The sequence below is a fragment of the Hippichthys cyanospilos genome, chromosome 6 (genome assembly GCF_059441005.1).
Source record: "Hippichthys cyanospilos isolate Australia breed blue-spotted pipefish chromosome 6, RoL_Hcya_1.0, whole genome shotgun sequence".
NCBI classification, from domain to species: Eukaryota; Metazoa; Chordata; class Actinopteri; order Syngnathiformes; family Syngnathidae; genus Hippichthys; species Hippichthys cyanospilos.
The window spans coordinates 6,012,075-6,030,011 of record NC_142374.1 but is presented as its reverse complement, the minus strand read 5'-3'; the positions used below and the strand labels follow the sequence as shown (position 1 = coordinate 6,030,011).

General features: G+C 40.0%; 1 protein-coding gene across 1 annotated transcript in view; it reads right to left on the bottom strand.

Moving 5' to 3' along the window:
• itpr2 (inositol 1,4,5-trisphosphate receptor, type 2) overlaps nt 1-12,970 on the bottom strand; it is a 64,701-nt gene extending 51,731 nt beyond the window's left edge. The window contains exons 1-11 of the mRNA XM_088416706.1: nt 12,645-12,970; nt 7,874-7,944; nt 7,516-7,634; nt 7,343-7,429; nt 6,948-7,106; nt 3,854-3,952; nt 3,700-3,783; nt 3,455-3,601; nt 2,599-2,694; nt 2,196-2,240; nt 157-308 (exon numbers count right to left, since the gene is read on the bottom strand). Of these exons, the coding sequence (XP_088272832.1) occupies nt 157-308; nt 2,196-2,240; nt 2,599-2,694; nt 3,455-3,601; nt 3,700-3,783; nt 3,854-3,952; nt 6,948-7,106; nt 7,343-7,429; nt 7,516-7,634; nt 7,874-7,944; nt 12,645-12,736 (1,151 nt within the window). The 5' untranslated portion in view covers nt 12,737-12,970. The remainder of the gene's footprint in view (nt 1-156; nt 309-2,195; nt 2,241-2,598; nt 2,695-3,454; nt 3,602-3,699; nt 3,784-3,853; nt 3,953-6,947; nt 7,107-7,342; nt 7,430-7,515; nt 7,635-7,873; nt 7,945-12,644) is intronic.
• Nucleotides 12,971-17,937: the final 4,967 nt, after the last annotated feature.

The following is a 17,937-nucleotide window of genomic DNA, read 5'->3' as shown; positions in this document are numbered from 1 at the left end:
GACAAACTTAACTAGCAAGCACCATTAATTAATTTGGACATTACACAAATCCCACAAGGGGCGGGGGGCGAAAAACGAGGGATTACTGTATTATAAAGTGAGCCAATTTCCCTTCCTGAATATGATCTAATTGGAAATCGCTTGTAAGATACTGACCTAGGCACCAGACAGTCAGCCCGCTGCAGCGTGGTGGCATCCAACTCAAACAGGGAGGCAATGTCATTGCCATGTTTGACAGAAACCAGTGTAAAAGCAATCTTGTCTGCTGCTTGTTGCTTTCTCTTGCAATATACGGAGTCCGTCTCATTCTGCCACAATAAACACAAACACCCAGGGGGCAGAAATATTGGTTTATATAACTGTCAGGCAATATTTGCTCTTTGTGTATTGTTATCTAACGGAGAAAAGTACTCATGTGATGTAGATTAATTGCACATGATTCAAATACAGAAATAAAATACTGTATGTTATATGTTACTTCAACATATCTTTGTTTATTTCATCCATATTTTTCATGTACGGTCAATGTGGTTAAAAACACATTCTCCTACTGCTGTCTGGAAATGACATCCCATGTGCTCAAAGCTGAGATAACTAGCAATCATGGCTCATCTGTTTGCTGGGTCTAATAAACAGACGTTCACAAGCTGAGCAGTGATGGGCTGTTACCTAAACTTTGACCCTGAGAGCATATGATGCCATTTTCTGTTGACAGCATGTGAAAAAAAGGTATTTTCAAAGGTCTTGGATATGAAAAATAATGTAGTTATCTAATTAGTTGTAGATAAATTATTAACTGAATACTGCTAATAAATAAATAACTTTAGTATACGTTTAAGCAAATTCTAAGGACATTTTTGTCAAGCGTTAAGTAGTGTACAATTCTAGAAATTACGTGCGGAATTGATTTTCAAGTCAAAAGGGGACACTTACATTTATACATAAAATCATAACTGACCAGAATGATTTTATAATTTACTGATGTGTCATCATACATTTTTTATGAAAGTAATTTTGTTTTGGCATATTCTTAAAAAAATAAAACACCTGTTTGACCCTGGCTGAACTGTTTTTCGGTACAGAAGCTGCATTCTCAGTCTTGAAAAAGCGATCGTGTCTATGGTTGCGAAAGGTTTGAAAGGTTGCTTTTCTAGGAACTTCACATGGACATCAATTTCAATTAATTTCGGAAATGTGACTTAAGTGGAAATTTGGAATGCTTGCTGTGGGGTACCATGCAGTGGGTGCAGGATAACAACCGGCCTTATGTCAACACCATCGAGTCAACATGAATAATTTGTTCACCGAGCTGTCCCATAGGTGTCCGTTATGTAGCCAAATAACCTATTGGTGTGATGCACATTCTAGAATACCTCTGAGCAGTTTTTCTATGCATAGAAAAAAAATGAAAAACTGTCTTCAGGCCATTAATATAGGAAGGTAAAGGATATGGAAAGTGGCTGATACTGCAGAATTAGTGTGATAGAGATGGAGAAGTTAATGAGTTGATTCCACCTACGCTGCTCTTTGCATGTCAATGGGACGCTCCCGAGAGGTGTCTTCACACCTCAGCCTCGATACACCAAGCCCCCTCCCATCCCCGCTTCCCCCAGTCCACTGGTGACTCACCCCGGCAGCTTAACACAGACGAGCGGAGCGAAGCAGACAGCACGTCTTCTGCCCTCCCCACCCATTTCGCAGACCCCCCCACAACACCCCCTCACACACATCCAGACGTTATGTAAGGAGCCCCCTGTGTGTCTGAAATTCAGCGTGGGCATAAGAAAGTGTGTGAGGGTGAGACAGTTTGTGTGTGTGCTCAGTGCCTGAATACAAATGTGCAAGGTAACTAGGAGCTTAAGAATCTAGATATAGAATAGGAGTAGGCATGTGTGCATGCTTCCCTGCATGTGCGTGTGTGTGTGTGTGTGTGTGTGTGTGTGTGTGCATTTAGTAAGTTGTGAGTCTAAAGCGTTTGCAAAATTACATAACAAGACAGAGGGGGACCCGGTGTTAAGGAAAACAAATCCTTCCCATGACACATCCGTTTATGCGCCAACTCATCTTATGGTGTAACATATCTATCAAGCAGCCCACCTTATCCATAAATTTACCAACAGTAGTAGTTGATGATACGTGCTGGTACAAAGTAGAGTACTGGTATAGACCTCAATGGCATCATGAAACAAACTCACCTCTCCTATTGGTTCCAATGTTTTGACTTTGAATTCAGGATTTTCCTGCAGGGGAAAAAAAAAAACGAAAGTGACTTGAAGGAAAGACTCTTTTCGTCATAACTTGGACAGTAAATTCATCAACCATTCAAAACTGCAGTCAAGACCTGATGCCGGCTGCATCTTAGGAAACACTGCCACCTACAGGACAGTATCGTACTTTTTCCTCACAGGTACAGTCTAAAAAAAGTGAGTGCACGTTCAAAAATAGATAAAACACTCAAAAATAGATAAAAGATAGCTGATTAATCTTATATGATTGTATTATTAGAAATAAATAGTATGTAAGTAGTAGTAATTAGTTCGGGTAATTCCTTTAGTATATTCTAAAAAAAAAAAAAAAACTATGTTGAAAACGCCTCACCTCAGCTGCGAGGTAATTGCCAGTGGCAAGGTGCTTGAAGCGAAACAAACTGTTCCATTGACCAGCCCCGCCTCTACAGGGGTCATAGTGAACAACCTGGGAAGAGGAGACAGGTATAAAATCAAAACGGAGGAAATACTGTAAATGAACATGCTGAAATGCACAGACAAATCATATTTTTCCTCATAGTGAATTACGTTAATTGGGGCGCGATGTCAGCCCGAAGAATTTCATCCATCCATTTACTAGAGCGGCTTATTCTCATTAGTGTCACTGGCTTGCTGGTGCCCAACCCAGCCGTCTGGGCAGTAGGCAAGGGTACACCCTGAACTAGTTGCCAGTCAATCGCAGGTCACACAGAGACAAACAAACATTCACACTCACAATTACACCTAAGGGCAATTTGGAGTGTCCAATACTCCTACTAAGCATGTTTTGGGAATGCGGGAGGAGAAGACCCACGCGGGCACAAGTAGAAAATGCAAACTCCACACAGGAAAGCCAGAGCAAGCTGGAATCAAACCTAGTGCCTCTCCACTGTGAGGCAGACACACTAACTAGTCATCCACTGTGCCACTCTCTGATCAATACAGTGGTTCCTAAAAAGGATCAGGGGTAAAGAAGTGAACCAAGACAGAAAATGTCACAACTAAAGACAGAATTTAAAAAATAAATAAATAAATGAGGTGTGGTAAAGAACAAATTGAAGCTTTTTTTTTTTTTTTTTTTTTTTAAGTAGGGCATCAAAAGCATTTCCCTTCCAACTAAAATTACAAGCTGGCCACACAAGTCAGAGGAATACTGCAACATGTTAGCAAAAACCAAAAAAAAAGGTGTTAATCTTTCCTTGTTTTACCTCAACCTCCCATAGAGCCTTGGAGCTGGTGGCAGAGGTGGCAGACTGTCGCAGTGTGGTACGGAGGAAGACATGCTGCTGTTTCTTGTAGTCGTCACAGGTCAGAAACTTCTCCTGCTCTGCGTGGAAGAGCCTAACCACATCTCCCTTAGAGAAGGTACACAAACATGACAGAGCACACTATTACCCCACAATTTCCAACAGTTTAATTAAAACGACACACAAATGTCAGGAATGGAACAAACCCCTTTCAGGATATCTTCTTTGTAGTCACTAAACTTCATGAACAGCGTGACCTTCCAGCTCGTGTTGCAGCTGACGGCATTAACCTGCAACATGATGTGAGGGTGGGCATGTAAACCAGCGAAATAGACAAACTTCATGCGTTAGTGGTCCCACCTCTTTGCAGCTAGGGTTGTCTAGCAGCTCAATATTACTGGCATGAAGAGGCTGCCCTGCATTCACTGGCATCAGCACCACCTTATCTCCAACCACCACCTTCAAATCAAGTTTGAGACATTTTTTTCTCCCAGAGAAAATGAGTTCGCAACATCCAAATGTAAATGAAGGCCAAAGTCTGTCCATGCAAAGGGCGACAAACATCCTTCATCCCATTTTTGAGGGGTTGTGTGAACTGAAGACATGCTCACTGCAAATAGGATGTCAGTACAGTATGTAAGCGGAAGTCTCTGCAACAGTGAGTTGGACATGAGTGCAGCATACAAAAATCTCACACACCATGCTCTCCAGCACTACACAATAAAATAAAGAGTAAATGAACCGCAATTCCTCCTCCATTTACTACATACAGTATACAATATGTTTGGGATTCAATCTAGGATAACAAAGGATAGCTATAAACATAATCAGAACAATACATCAACCATATTAAAGATTGTGGGTCTGTGGATTAGAAAATCCTGAATATTTTTGTACATTTATAATGTTATTGGCCATACTGTAACCAACAATGTTTTATAGGGCTGTCAAGATGTTAAAAAAAGAGATTAATTGAGGTATGGTAGTAATTGATCGAAGTAATGTTTTTTCATTCTCGATCTTTTGCATTATTGTGGCAGATGAAAAGATTAATATACGTCAAAAAAGTCACCAAAAAGTCATTTCTTTTCTTCAACAGACTTTAACGGAAGCAGTTGTAAACAATTCTCGCCTGTTGGATTTGAGACTAGTCCCAAGTGCTGGCTGCAACCTTTCATTTAAACCAAGCCAACCAACCAACGATGCTATTCCTTTTTGTCCGTCACCATATAACTACAGTACAATATAACATTAAAATAATACATCGACCATCCTGTCTGTTGTTAGACTTGCTCAAACGCGGCGTGTGTGTGTTTGGGTCTTTGTTGCAATTGTTAGCAGTGACTGCAGACTCAGCAAGGTGCTTTGCATTTATGTGGTAGGCTAAACTTGAGCTGTTTCTCTGCCTTTATCTCGTGTGATAGTGCTTTCAATATTGTATTTATTGTGCATTTTAGTGCTTATTTCAAACTTAATTTGGTTAACCATGGGTCCCAAGATTGCTAGTGATGTTCAAGAGAAGTAAGATGATTTATATGAAAACGATGCTGGAGATAATCAAGAAATACGGAGGCTAAGCTAGCCTAGTCTAGGCTACCCTCACGAGGGAATATGGCCATAACAAGCTCATTGCTCAAAAGTAAATAATCCCTTTATATATTTTTTATATATGAGGATTGATGTATTTATGATGTATTATTTCTGATTGTATACAAGTATATTACATATAAATAGCGCTTACTATACTATTTTGATACCAATTTTTAATATGTATATACAATTTTGATGGTTTTACATGCATTAGGTAATTAACATAGGTTTGGATTGCCCGCCATACGGTGAATTCGCGTTACAATCCCAACCACGGAACGGATAAATCTCTTAAACCGGGGGCCCACTGTATTAGACATTAAAAATTAGATTGACGTGAATAAATAACCATTTAAGTAACCTGTTATTTTGACAAGCCTAGTATTTTAAGCTTCATTCTATTGTCACAAGTTCTATGACAGTATCCTATGTTTGAATCGATAAGAATTTGTTCAAAGTATTAACTTTTATTTAGTAGCAATGTGACGAGTGGCTGCTATCTTCGTGGATTTTTGACCATATTCCGGTAAATGCCCTACAAGAATGTCTCAAGACATCACTGCACTATATAGCACATTATGTTTTCTGTAATTTATGTTGTTTCTGTGTCTGGTACATGCAGCATCCACTTCAACCTGTGGGCCTGGAAGGGGGCTCCTCCCACCTGTGGTCCCTTCTGGAGGTTTCTGATTTTCCCCTAATTTGGGGTTTTTGAGTTTTTCCTTCCCCTTCTGGGAGCTTTGACAGGGGATGCTGTTGTGTACCCTATACTGAAAAGATGTCTCTGTACGACCTCTTTTCATTCTGTGAAGCCCTTTGAGACTTCGGTGATTTAGGGCTATATAAATAAAATTTGATTGATTGATTGACAAGAGGGGTGTCTGAACTTGGTCCTTGAGGGCCGATATCCTGCATGTTTTCCAAGTTTCTTTCCCAACGCGCCTGATTCAAATGAGCAGCTCATCAGCTAATTCAACAGAAGTCTAATTACAATTCCGATTTTTTAAATCAGGTGTGTCGAGGAAAGAAACCTGGAAATACATAAAGGATACCGGCCCTCGAGGACTGGATTTGCACACCCTTGCCCTATAAGAATTTTTTTTTTTTTTAGTCTGATTTGGTACACGACTGATTCAGTTGCCTACACTGCTTTTCCCAATAGCAGTATCTCATCTAGTTAAGTCATGTTTTTCAATTTCTCCAGAATGTGTCTTCCAATTTTGAAAATTCTAGGTTGTACCAAGTTTGAAGCACCCTTGCCAATCACACTTTGCATTTTGAAACAATTTCAATTTTAAAAATCTTGTCACGTAGAAATTTTTCAGTAGCCACATCATTGCATTTGTCCACCCATCTGTGATCCTATTTGGGGTCGCAAGGAACTGCAGCCTATCCCAGCTGCAATGTGCAAAAACTTCAGTCAAAACTACCATTTATAAAGCAGAGCGGGAAGATTGGCAAATCATTTAATTCTGTGTGGCATTGTTTTTTAATTCGGGCCATCGAAATGCCATGCTATCTACTCTCAAGCATACTATGTTTTATGTGCAGTTATTTTATACACAATTTCCAGTGCTCCAGTGGAGTATTCACAACAAAGCGACGCATAACTAGTGACATAATACGCACTAGATGAGAAGGAAGCCTGTCTAACCATGCTTCTCAATCTGAACCACTAATGAGCAATGGCCATGCATAATCAAGAGCAATACCTTTAATCGATAGGATGCTAAAGCCAGAGAAGAGGGACAAAAATCAGAAAAGTTACTGGAATTGGACAAACAATCCAGAAGGAGGATTTTCAATTTCGGTGTACTGCAAGCGTTTCCGAAGAAAGGCCGAGGGCAAGCAGACGAGTACTTACGTTGTCGCCTTCACTGCGCAGCTTCCAGAAAGGCTGAATGTAGAACCAGGAACCCTCGTTCCCAGCTGGGTCCAGGGAAACTCGCATGGCGTTTTTTTCCAGCAGAGCAGGAAGACGCTTGTTCACTGTCAAGAACTTGTTACTCTTGATGTGCAGGAGCTGAGAGCCAAGAATTGAGCATGTTCACAAGCTATAAGAGTGGACATTACTTCCTTGGAAAAACTGTTAAGGCACAACCTGCCTGATTAAATCAAAGCAATTTAATTGCATATGTGATGAATGACTACTGGAGGCTATTGCAACAATGCTGACAAGCCCTGGTAACCAGAACAAACAAAAGCAGGCTATGGAAGAAGGACAACCTGACACCACAAGTGTTTACAGAGTTGCTGTACCTGAACAACATTACTGTATTTAACAACTTCTCCAAGGAGCTTCTTATTTTCTGACTCATTCTGCTTCTGCTCAAGCTCTGCCGCATGCTGGGAAGCAAAAACAGTTACACAGTTTGATATTGGGCATACATATAAGATATTACCGCATGCATGATGATGAGGGCTGTGTAAACCTGCAACTTCTTGAATAAGTCCGCTTGTGTATTGTTGTTTCCTTGTTTTCCTTGTTTCGCCTTCCAGAATTGCTTCTGGGCGGAGTACCTGTTCATGGGGCACACCTTGAAGAGGCAATCTGCAAAGAAGACCAACAAAGCAGAAAGGCATGCCGGCATTACCTCCATGAGTCAAACTCTCACTATGGAAAAAGCGCACTTTAGTTGGAGGCAATGTTTATTTACCAAGCAGAGGCCAGCAGAGTCACTTAAACACAATTAACAAAACATCACTGCAGCCGCGTGTGACATGAAAAGCAATCAACGAGCCACTTGTTTGGCCTTGATTAGTTTCTGTGTGCGTGTGTGGGACACATACCTCTGAACTTTTTGGGAGGGTTTGCCAAGTCTCCCGCATCTGGCTGGACTACGCACCTGTCATCGACAAGGCTGCAGAAAAGAGCAATAGTGGAGCAATCAACATCTCGACATGTTACCGGCATCCTTGTAGCTGATGTTGTACACAAGCTACGATAGCGATGTCGTTTTGCTCTCTGTCTGCTCTCTGTCATTGTGGGTGCATAGTTCTTGGTCTTCTGAGTCAAGATGAAGGCATTGAGGGCTACTAAAAGGAGCGACAATAGCATGTTGCCACAAAAGGAAACTGTCGAGTGTTGATTACAAATGTTACCATTTCCATGGTTGCCTTTCACTTATTTGGCTACAACGGTAGCTACTACTGCACAAATGAAATCCAGCAGAAGAGTTGAGTCAATAGTCAAAGGGGCATTAATTGTAAAGTATGTTAAAATAAATAAAATACATAATATTAGTACATAATACATAATATTAGTATTTGGTCATTCTTATGCAGGCAACTAAAAAAGTATAGATTTTTAAACCACCACACAATTTGATGCATTGAACATATAAACCCACAATAGTCTAAAGAACAAGATTGTATGGTCTTTATGTTTATTACCTCTCTCAAAGTAAAACACTCAAAGTAAAAAAATGACTTTTCTACCAAAATGGAGTGTTGTATCAATGGTTGCGATATATGATAACGGATCCCCCATGTATATTTGTTCCATTTTAATACATTTTTCTGTGACATTTGTTAACATCTGTACTCGCGTCTTGTAAATGCAGTTTGAACCTAGACTTATTTTGTCCTTTTTACTGCGCAATTTTTGGGACTCCAAACATTTCTGTCAGGACGCTTTTTTTTTTTTTTTTTTTTTTTTTTTAGTATTGCCAGTCCTGTGGACCCATCAGTTTTCAGAGTTAAAATGAGCATTGCTCTCTGGTCATCCGAACAATAGCCCTAGAAGATGCAACTCATGCACCATAATTAGGGAGGGGCATTTGACCAGATTTCCTTGATCAATAAGGACAATATGCAGTGTAAATGTAAATAATGCAAACTGGACAGGTTGAGAAATGGCAGAGATCTGCTTAGATGTACAGTATCTCATCTTATGCGCTTCTTTTCACTGCATTCAAGTTGATACTGAAATAGCATCTCTGCTGGTTGCAGCTATGTAGCCCATGATTAATCAATAATTCATTCCGCACAATTGACTGAATTCCTAACAGTGGATTATTATGCCGTTTGCTACTTGTGTCAGTGGTCATTATGTTATGAAGTTGTGGTCAGGGGGTGTTGACAGTTTTATTGCCACATTACACTGCTACACTGCTAGTGGCTGTATTTCTAGGCAAAATGCATGTAATTCAATACCAGTATACAAAGGCTGACACGAACAAGCAACCGATTCATTCTGCTGTAATGCAATGCACAATTCACCCTATTCATGAAATGCTGGTAACTTCCTTAAATAAGCCCATGCCCTTTCTTATTCATCCCATTGTACTTCATCACTTTTAATTCAAAGCCTGGGTTATATTTTCTAAAATGTCCCAATTATTATGCGATTGAGAGGAACAACAATAGAAAACAGCAGACAGATCAATGAAGTACAAAAAGAGATGACAAAATAAGATACTCAAATTCACAGGGAGGAAAACTGTAATACAGAGGAGGAGTTTTGATGATCACACTCTGTGCGTCCGGTTTGTTCTGTAACTGAGTTAACCATGAACCACAGATAAAGCAACCACACTGGACACACGGGAGCTAATTATAGCCCCAGTGATGGTGTTTAACATGCTGAAACAACAAGATAGAAAAGTGAGCGTGTCAAGGAAAAGGAAGGTGGGAGAAGAAACACATTACATGGGAAGGACTTTTTATACAACGATTGCCTGTTGCTGCATGCTTCAACCTGTGGGTTGAGCCAAGCAGTAATGACATACACACTTCGAAGACCGTGAACATAGGTTATGCAGCCAAAAGGCCAATACTGGGACCACTCAATAAAAAAAAAAAAAAAAAAAAAAACGTTTGATTTCATTCACTTTAGACTATAACATTTTGAAAACGTTTGCATCCAAAACATGCACAAATTGATAGAATTTGAATTAGAGCCAATCATGACATCACACGATGGTTCACCTTATACAGGAACATCAAAAAATTACCTCAGTACATCTATGAAATTCTAAAAAGAAAAAAAAAACTTGAGTTGCTTTAAAGACAAACAAGGAACAAAACAACATCAGCCAACAATTATGTTAGTGGACTTACATTTAAGCAAATTATTGTGAGGTTTGCTTCCATATTTTAACTCGGGTTGACTTGTTTAACACAACAACTGTGACATTACGGAGACACGTGAGGGACTACTATGAATCGCTGTCACAATTGTCATTCAGTATACGTAAGTCAGTTTCAGAAGGACTATTGTAATGTTTGTGGTTTATTAACAACGGCTAATTCATGTATATTTTTAATTACACCATTTCAAACATTGCTCTCGTCCCCTGGATTTTGCTTGAGCGTAGAAGTTTCACCTTATAGACTTTTTTAGCCAGTTATCACACAAGCACATTGTCACATAGCAGCAAATTAGAGAACAAGATCAAGGATGATAAATGCTGGGATGAATCTGAACGGCCCAAGTAAACTTGCAATGACCCCTAAAGTCTTCCGGCCTCTTGCTGTTTGGAATATAAAGGCGTAAAGGGTGAAGAGATTTCATGTTAACCAGTGCAAACAAAGGCCCTACGCCCAGATCACCTTAAAAGTGTGCTCACAGGGGTTGGGCTCTTTGCCTCAAGCTGCTCTCTCAAAGGGTTTAAAGCGTTTATTAAGAAGCAAATACAGGAGTTGTTTTACTGCTTAGTGAAACAATCACATCATGGACACTTTTCTATTGACTGGCATCGTTTACTGCGCTTTGCATTTGCATCTCAGTTTACACAATTTTACAAGCCTTTTCCGTGAAACTCTGTATTCTCATCTTAAATAGTTTAGAGGAAAGTTTCCCAATTATTTAAAGAGCTAAATTAGCAATATGGTTCCTGCTCCGGACTGACTGCAGAAATAAACACAGCACATACCTAGAACAAACGTGACAATAATTGAAAAACAATGGTGGTTTTAGAAACTGTGTCAAGGAGAAAAGAGTCCCAAAAAATCCCAAGCTTGAAAATCAGAGGGTGGGGCGTTTAGTCCTCACCCGGTTTTCATGCTTGTTATGCCGGATTCATATGCCACAAAGCAGCTTGAGCGCGTTTAATTCAGGCTTGACTATATTACAGCCAAACAAATTGATGGTGGCACACTGTATGTTTATTAACACCACACATGCAGACACTATTGCATCAGAAAACATTGAATGTAATGTGAATAATGTCTACCTGGGAGTGGAGAAATAAATCATTGGGAAAATACATCTGCCGAGAGGTGTTCATTTGCCTTTTTGTCTGTGCCTTTTCAGGAGTACTACCAGGGATGGTGGAATAAAAACTCTTTCCATGTTTATTAACACCGCACATACAGACACTATTGCATCAAAAAAAAATTTAATTGCATGTGCGTCCATGCAACTTGCTAAATGAATATCTTTTAATCAAAGAAACATTTTCAAATCATCGCTTCTGCAACTGTCAAAGGAAACCACAATTTTCCAATCACTGGTGAGTACCATGATGCTAACCCATGATTAAGCCAAGTAACAAATGATAAAATACTGCTGGTTAATTATACTTATATACTGAAAGCAAAGGTCAAATAAATAGAAGATACGATTGCTTGATCATGAAGAGACTTAGGTTAAGTGGAACAGAACAACTGACATTGGCCAACAGAGTAAAGGTGTCTTTGGACTTATTACATCCTGTAGTATGGTTACTTTGAAGACAAATGTCCAATATTGAATTTCAACTTTGATTTGTTGTGTCTGTGTTAATCCTGTGAACAAATGAAGTCTTCCTTGGGGGTAACCTGGCACCAACCCAACAGGCACCAACCACATTGTGACACCTGTGCTGCATAACTCAAATGTTGTTTCAGTAGATGGTAGAAAGTACAAGTTGTATTCATTGAACAAAATAAGAGATCGGGATTACAGATGAAATTAGTTTAGGATAGTACCGTGCTGTACTTTGGGCACATTTTTGTCCAGTGGCGTATCATGATATTGTGTGTGTGTGTGTGTGTGTGTGTGTGTGGGGGGGGGGGGGGGGGGGGGGGGGATTTACCTTGACTCAAAAAGTGTCGGATAACACAGCTGCGTTGATAAGCAAAAATGTTATACTGCTCTATATACAAAGTCATCATGTTTGCACTAAGTTTTAACTAAGTTATTTACATTTTCACGTTTTATCAATGTAAGTGATTGCATATACAGTTAAACAAGCAAAAAAATAACTGTTGTAGTTATTTAAACGTCACAAACACGTCGTCATGAGTGGTAAATCTCCACCCTGCATTGTTGTTGAATGCCGACGCTCACCGTGTCGCTTGAGTGTAGAATTTTGAAGCATGCATGCACATGGCATTGGTAACGCCACTTCCTCCTCAGTGGGAAAGGAAAAGAAAGTTGGCCGCAATCGTTTGCACTTGTCTTTCTGCTTTGCATACCGGTTACATTTGCGTCAAGCATCGGACGAGTAGCGGCGGTGGTGTCATATTTACATATCTGCGTGATTTTAGCAAAGAAGGACCCCCCCGTCCCCCCTCTCAGATTGCGGCCAAGATTGCGGAGTTAGAAGGAGGTGGGCTAGGGTGAGGAGCGACGTACCCCAAAGTGCTGATGAAGCCGTTGACCGAGCCTTCCGCGTAGAGAGACACGATGTCCCCAATGTGAAGGAAACTTGATCTGTGCTCTGACATTTTGGAGACGTGATGATCTGCTTCAAACTTGTCCAGTTTCCCCCATTGCCCGCACGTCTTCGATGAAGTAATCCACGCGTTACAGCGCTCGCCCCGATCATCAACCCTCCCTCTTCATGTTCCACTTAATCAGCGGGCCCATTCGAGTAAAGCAAAGGATGTGTACGAGTTATTTCACGCGAACGTCTTCAAGAAGTGGCGTCTTCTGTCAGGCTTTTTGAACTTCTTCCTGTATGTCAGTGTGGCAGAGATCTGCTTTTCACATCCACCTCAAGTGGGCGGAGACTGCTGCTGTCAGGCCTCTGAGCAAATTCCGCTCAGTCCTTCTCAACAACAGGCCACTACTTACGTACAACGCGCTTTCGTGCCTCCTCATTACTCGAATATCAGAACTGCACAAAGGTACAACGAAAGTGGGTTAAGTGCTCTGCTCACTGCTCACACTCGAGGTAGAAGTGCAGGTACATGCGGGGCCGGCCATAGACCGATGCGGGCGCCTAACCTTAGCTTTGTAAATTATTCAACTTTAACATTACACGAACTTAAGTTTCTGGCATGTATGCATTTTGCATAAAATACAGGTATGGGTACTTAACATGATATTTAAATTGTTAAAGAAGTTACATGTAGCCTAGTAGCTGACTAGATGTCATGTCCAAATGAAAAGCAACAAGCATTCTATGTACTATTGTATGTTCATTAACGCACTCCTCTACTTCGGCCCACTTGGCAACCTCTACAGCAGATGGCGCCCGAGGCAACCACTTGGTTCAACTATGCCAAGGGTCTTCAAGCCATGGTTCGAGAGAGACATGTGGCTTTTTCATCATGCTTGATGAAGCTGTCTGCGACTTATAAAAAGAATAGCATGTACTTCCTTTGTAACATTAATATAAAAACGGTCTTAGATGTTACTACTTGTCAAAAGTTTGGAAACACTTTCACATTCACTGTTTTCCCCCATACATTGGAAATTATTTCTGAATGGATCCACACTACTTAGTTACATACAATTTTTTTTTCTTACGGAGGAAGGGAGGTTATGACATCTGCCACACGAGTCCCGAGTTCAATTTCAGCTCGCTCCAGCAACCCTGTGTAGAGTTTGCATGCTCTCCCTGTACCTGCATAGGTTTCCTCCAGACACTTCACTCTATATATATATATATATGAAAATACTGGAAATATTTTTTTATAAAACACTGGAAAAAGTCCATCTGTGAACAAGTTCCACCAAATAAGTCATGACATTTCTCGAGACCCCAAAAATGGCAAGTTTGTTTAACATTTAGGATTGCATAGTGAAGAATTGCAAGCGTTTAACACTTTAATCAAAAATTTGCAAACATGATTCCCAAACGTGTCATGTGACCAATAGTATGGATTTTTTTTAAATCACAGGTTTACAATGTGTGTGCGTTTCATGACTGACACTGCACGTTCCTGTGGAGTTGTAATCTACTCCCGTCCCAACTCCCGTGCTGTGTCAGTCATGACACGCACACATAGCAAAGATAGTCGTTGTCAAGGCAGAGACACAATGGAGCAGACGTTCACCAGACCGTTGGAAATCTCTTACCTAGATTTCTTTTAAAATAATATGGTTTTTCAAGTGTAAACTCTCCATTGTTATCATGTTTGATCATGTACAGATTTGACTTTAATTCAACGTCCGGGCCTAATATGCGCGAGACTTCAAAGGAAAGGGGTAACAGTTCATTTACTGCACAGTGTATAAGGATTAATCATTTAAGATTTAAGTAAATATGTGTACTGCAGTAATATTTATCTTAAATCATATATATAGCATGAACACTTTTCACATAAAAAAAGTGCTACTTCGCTGGTTTTACTTATCGCGGGGGGAGGGGGGGGGGGGGGATTCCTGTCCCCATTGATCGCGAAAAACGAGGGATCACTGTATACCGGTTTTGCCTTTCCTACCCGTTGGCCCAGAAGACTTTGGGACACCCCACAAAAGTCACAACACACAGCGATTTCCTGACTGCACCTCCAAAATAATCTGGGTGTTTGTAAATGCAACAACGCCATACTAATCGCAAATAGCAATTTTTAAATCAACAAAACAATATATTTTAAGGTTTTCGGTTGCAATTTTATTAAAATATTTAAGTTTAATATTTAATAATAATCATATTTTTAAATGTTTTATTAGTTTTAGCATTTATCTAAACGGTCTTTTAATGTAATCAAGAGGTATTTTTTCCATTCTTCAGATAGTATTTAAATGAAACAGCTGTTTATTCATTTTGGCAGTTGTGAGAATGCATATAATATTGTATTAATAAAGTTTATATTCTATGAATAAAGTATGATGATTTAGCTGATTGTTTTTAATACATTCCCTTTAGTGCAGCATCATCTAGTGGATGCATAACGCAACTCTATCTAGTAGATGCATAATGAAACCCCAGGCAGTACTGTAGCTTCAACTCTATGTGCGCCTTATGATCTGGTGCACTTTATATGTGATTTTTTTTTTTTTAAATAGGCCATTCATTGAAGGTGTTTGCTTTATAATCCGGTGTGCATTATAGTGTGGAAAATACAGTAACCTAATTTGAGTTTTTGTAACTTGTTGATACTTTTCAGTAACTATAATTCAGACGTTTTCATTGATTGCAACAATTTGTTGTCAGGAATAACCACGGGACACGAGTGGGTTAATGACGCTAACCAGACACACTATTAGAGTTCCAGTATGAAAAAAGGTTTATGAACAATAAGAACATGACAAGCGTGGAAACAAAAAAAAAATCCAAAAAGGCCAAAGTAGAAACACAATCACAAAGTGCAAATCAAAGAGAGACAAAAGTATCTAGAATCCAAGAGGATGCAAGGTAACGAGCGGAGTCAGCAGGAGGACAAGTGGAACACAAAGTAAAAACTGAAATAGTCAATGTAGGGAAAAAGCCAAAAAGACAAAGTACAAACCAAAAATACACTTAGGGAGAATAATTTGGGAACAGAATGCTGGGTGCTTCATGGGGCTTTTCTGAGAGTGGCGAAGGAATAACCCGGCGTCGTCCTCCTGAACCGACCGCACTTAAAAAGCCCTTGATCACAATAGACAGTATTCACTGACGTCACAATCTCACGAGTAGGCTCCATCTTGTAGGTCAAGCTTATACTTGTTTACATCGTCAATTATTGAAAATGTCAGACTCATCTACCTCTAACGTTACTTCTGTAAAGAGAATGTATGCAGAAGGTTTAGATCAACAGTCCCTGGAGCAATACAAGTCAAAACTTTGTTTGATGAACGGAATCGATCCGTACGAAGCGAAGGACAACTTTTCAATTGACTGAAAACTTGCCGAATATCACGTATCCTGATATCGTCAATTATTTAGTGAACACTGTAAGTGCATACTCATGAAAAGATATGAAAACTTACGAATCACTTGAGTCATACAACAATTTTGTGTGTGGATAGATGAAAGATGTCCAGCATCCCTCAGCCAATGATCATCATTGCTAAGGTAAGCCTGACAGGATATCTATGGCGTTATATTTGTGCCACACTTGTGAGCGAGCAACAAAAAAATTGAGCATAGTAAATAAAACTGAGCGAGCGAAAATAGATTTTGAGGGCAGAAAAAAAATATTGAAAAGAAGTTCCTCGCTCAAAACTTCTTTTTGCTCGCTCGCGATAGCCCTCTCTCGCTCAACATCTCGCTCTCGCTCGCGATACTCCTCCCTCCCTCGCTCAACATCGCATTCGCTCAACATCGAGCTCTCGTTCACTCGAGTCGTCCTCTGCATGCGCTCAGTTCTGCTCACACGTTACGTTTGTGCCACAAAAATAGCCAATCAGAGCTTGTAAAAGTACATTAAATGACAGCTTGGTATCCAATGAGACCGTTGTGTTCACCCGGAATGAGCAAACGAGAGTGCGTCAACACGGACTTGGGCGGGAGAAGGTAGACTTCTTTGGAAACAATGTATGGAAATTACTTTTAATATTATTGCTGTATCGTATCATTTGACAGAACTACCTTGTTAGTTTTTGTACTTTAATGATATAAGCCCACTTCCTCCCGCCCAAGTGGATGTGACGCACTCTTGTACATTGTGCGGCCGGTGACTCCGCCCCCAGTAATACAAATGAATATGGCCACTTTTCTCTGTTACTTCAAAATTTTTGCACGTCTCCTGTTAATAAGGTCATAGTGTGACCAGAGGAGATGCAAAAGCACATAACCGTTTTCTATCGGCACTGTCTTAGCATAATTCAATTTTGTGCAGACAATATGAATAAGAAAATATATAAATAGGAGCAAAAGTAGATGTCATGCTTGAAGTAAACCTGCCAAGTGGGTTGAGTAGGGTTTTCATTTATTTATTAGATGTGAAGGTGTATCCTGACCCTTCTATTTATAGCACTGGCTAAAATGCTGTGTAATCTCTTGGTGCCTCAAAAAGTAAAAAAAACAAAAACAATCCTTAGCAAATGCCAAACATACAAAACCGACAGCAACATTGAGAACAGGGGGGTATTGGGTAATAAAGGTCTGTTCATTTAATTTTCAAAGTTTTGTCTTTTGAATAATATTTTACTCTAGGGTTGTTCAAAGTAGCGAGGGCATGAAACTCATTAGGTGTTAGAGAGGCGATTACGGAGTACAGTCTTGTGTGATGAACGACTCCGGGATACGCCCAAAGGCAAAAATTGCAGACTGATTTTTAATCCATACTGATACTTTAGGCGGCGCTGGACACCAAGCTTCTCACGCCTAGCAGTGCAACAGGTTTTAATATTTGACCTATGTTGCCCTCCAGTGTTCATATTGTGCACACGCAGGTGAGTTGCCCGCTGAAGTGGAAAAAATGAAAAGAAAAAGAAAATAATTGTACGTTGTGTTAAACAAGTGGTTGTGAACAAAAGCATTTTTTGTATGCTACTCCAAGTTGTGTAGTCCTTCAAATATTCACTGCCGTGCCAACGCTTTAAAAAAACGCCTTTCCATTTAAAAGATAAATCGGTGCAAGTAAGTATACAATCATAAAACGATTGAAAGGTTTGCACATAATTGATGGAGCAAACAAAGAGGTCTGGATATGAATGCGCCTGCTGGTCACAAATGGTTTCCATACAGGCGGTGCTAAGTCTCACCTTTACTTATTCAAGTTTGGCTTGCCAAAGTCTCCACGCCCACTTGTAGTCAACGGCACCCGCT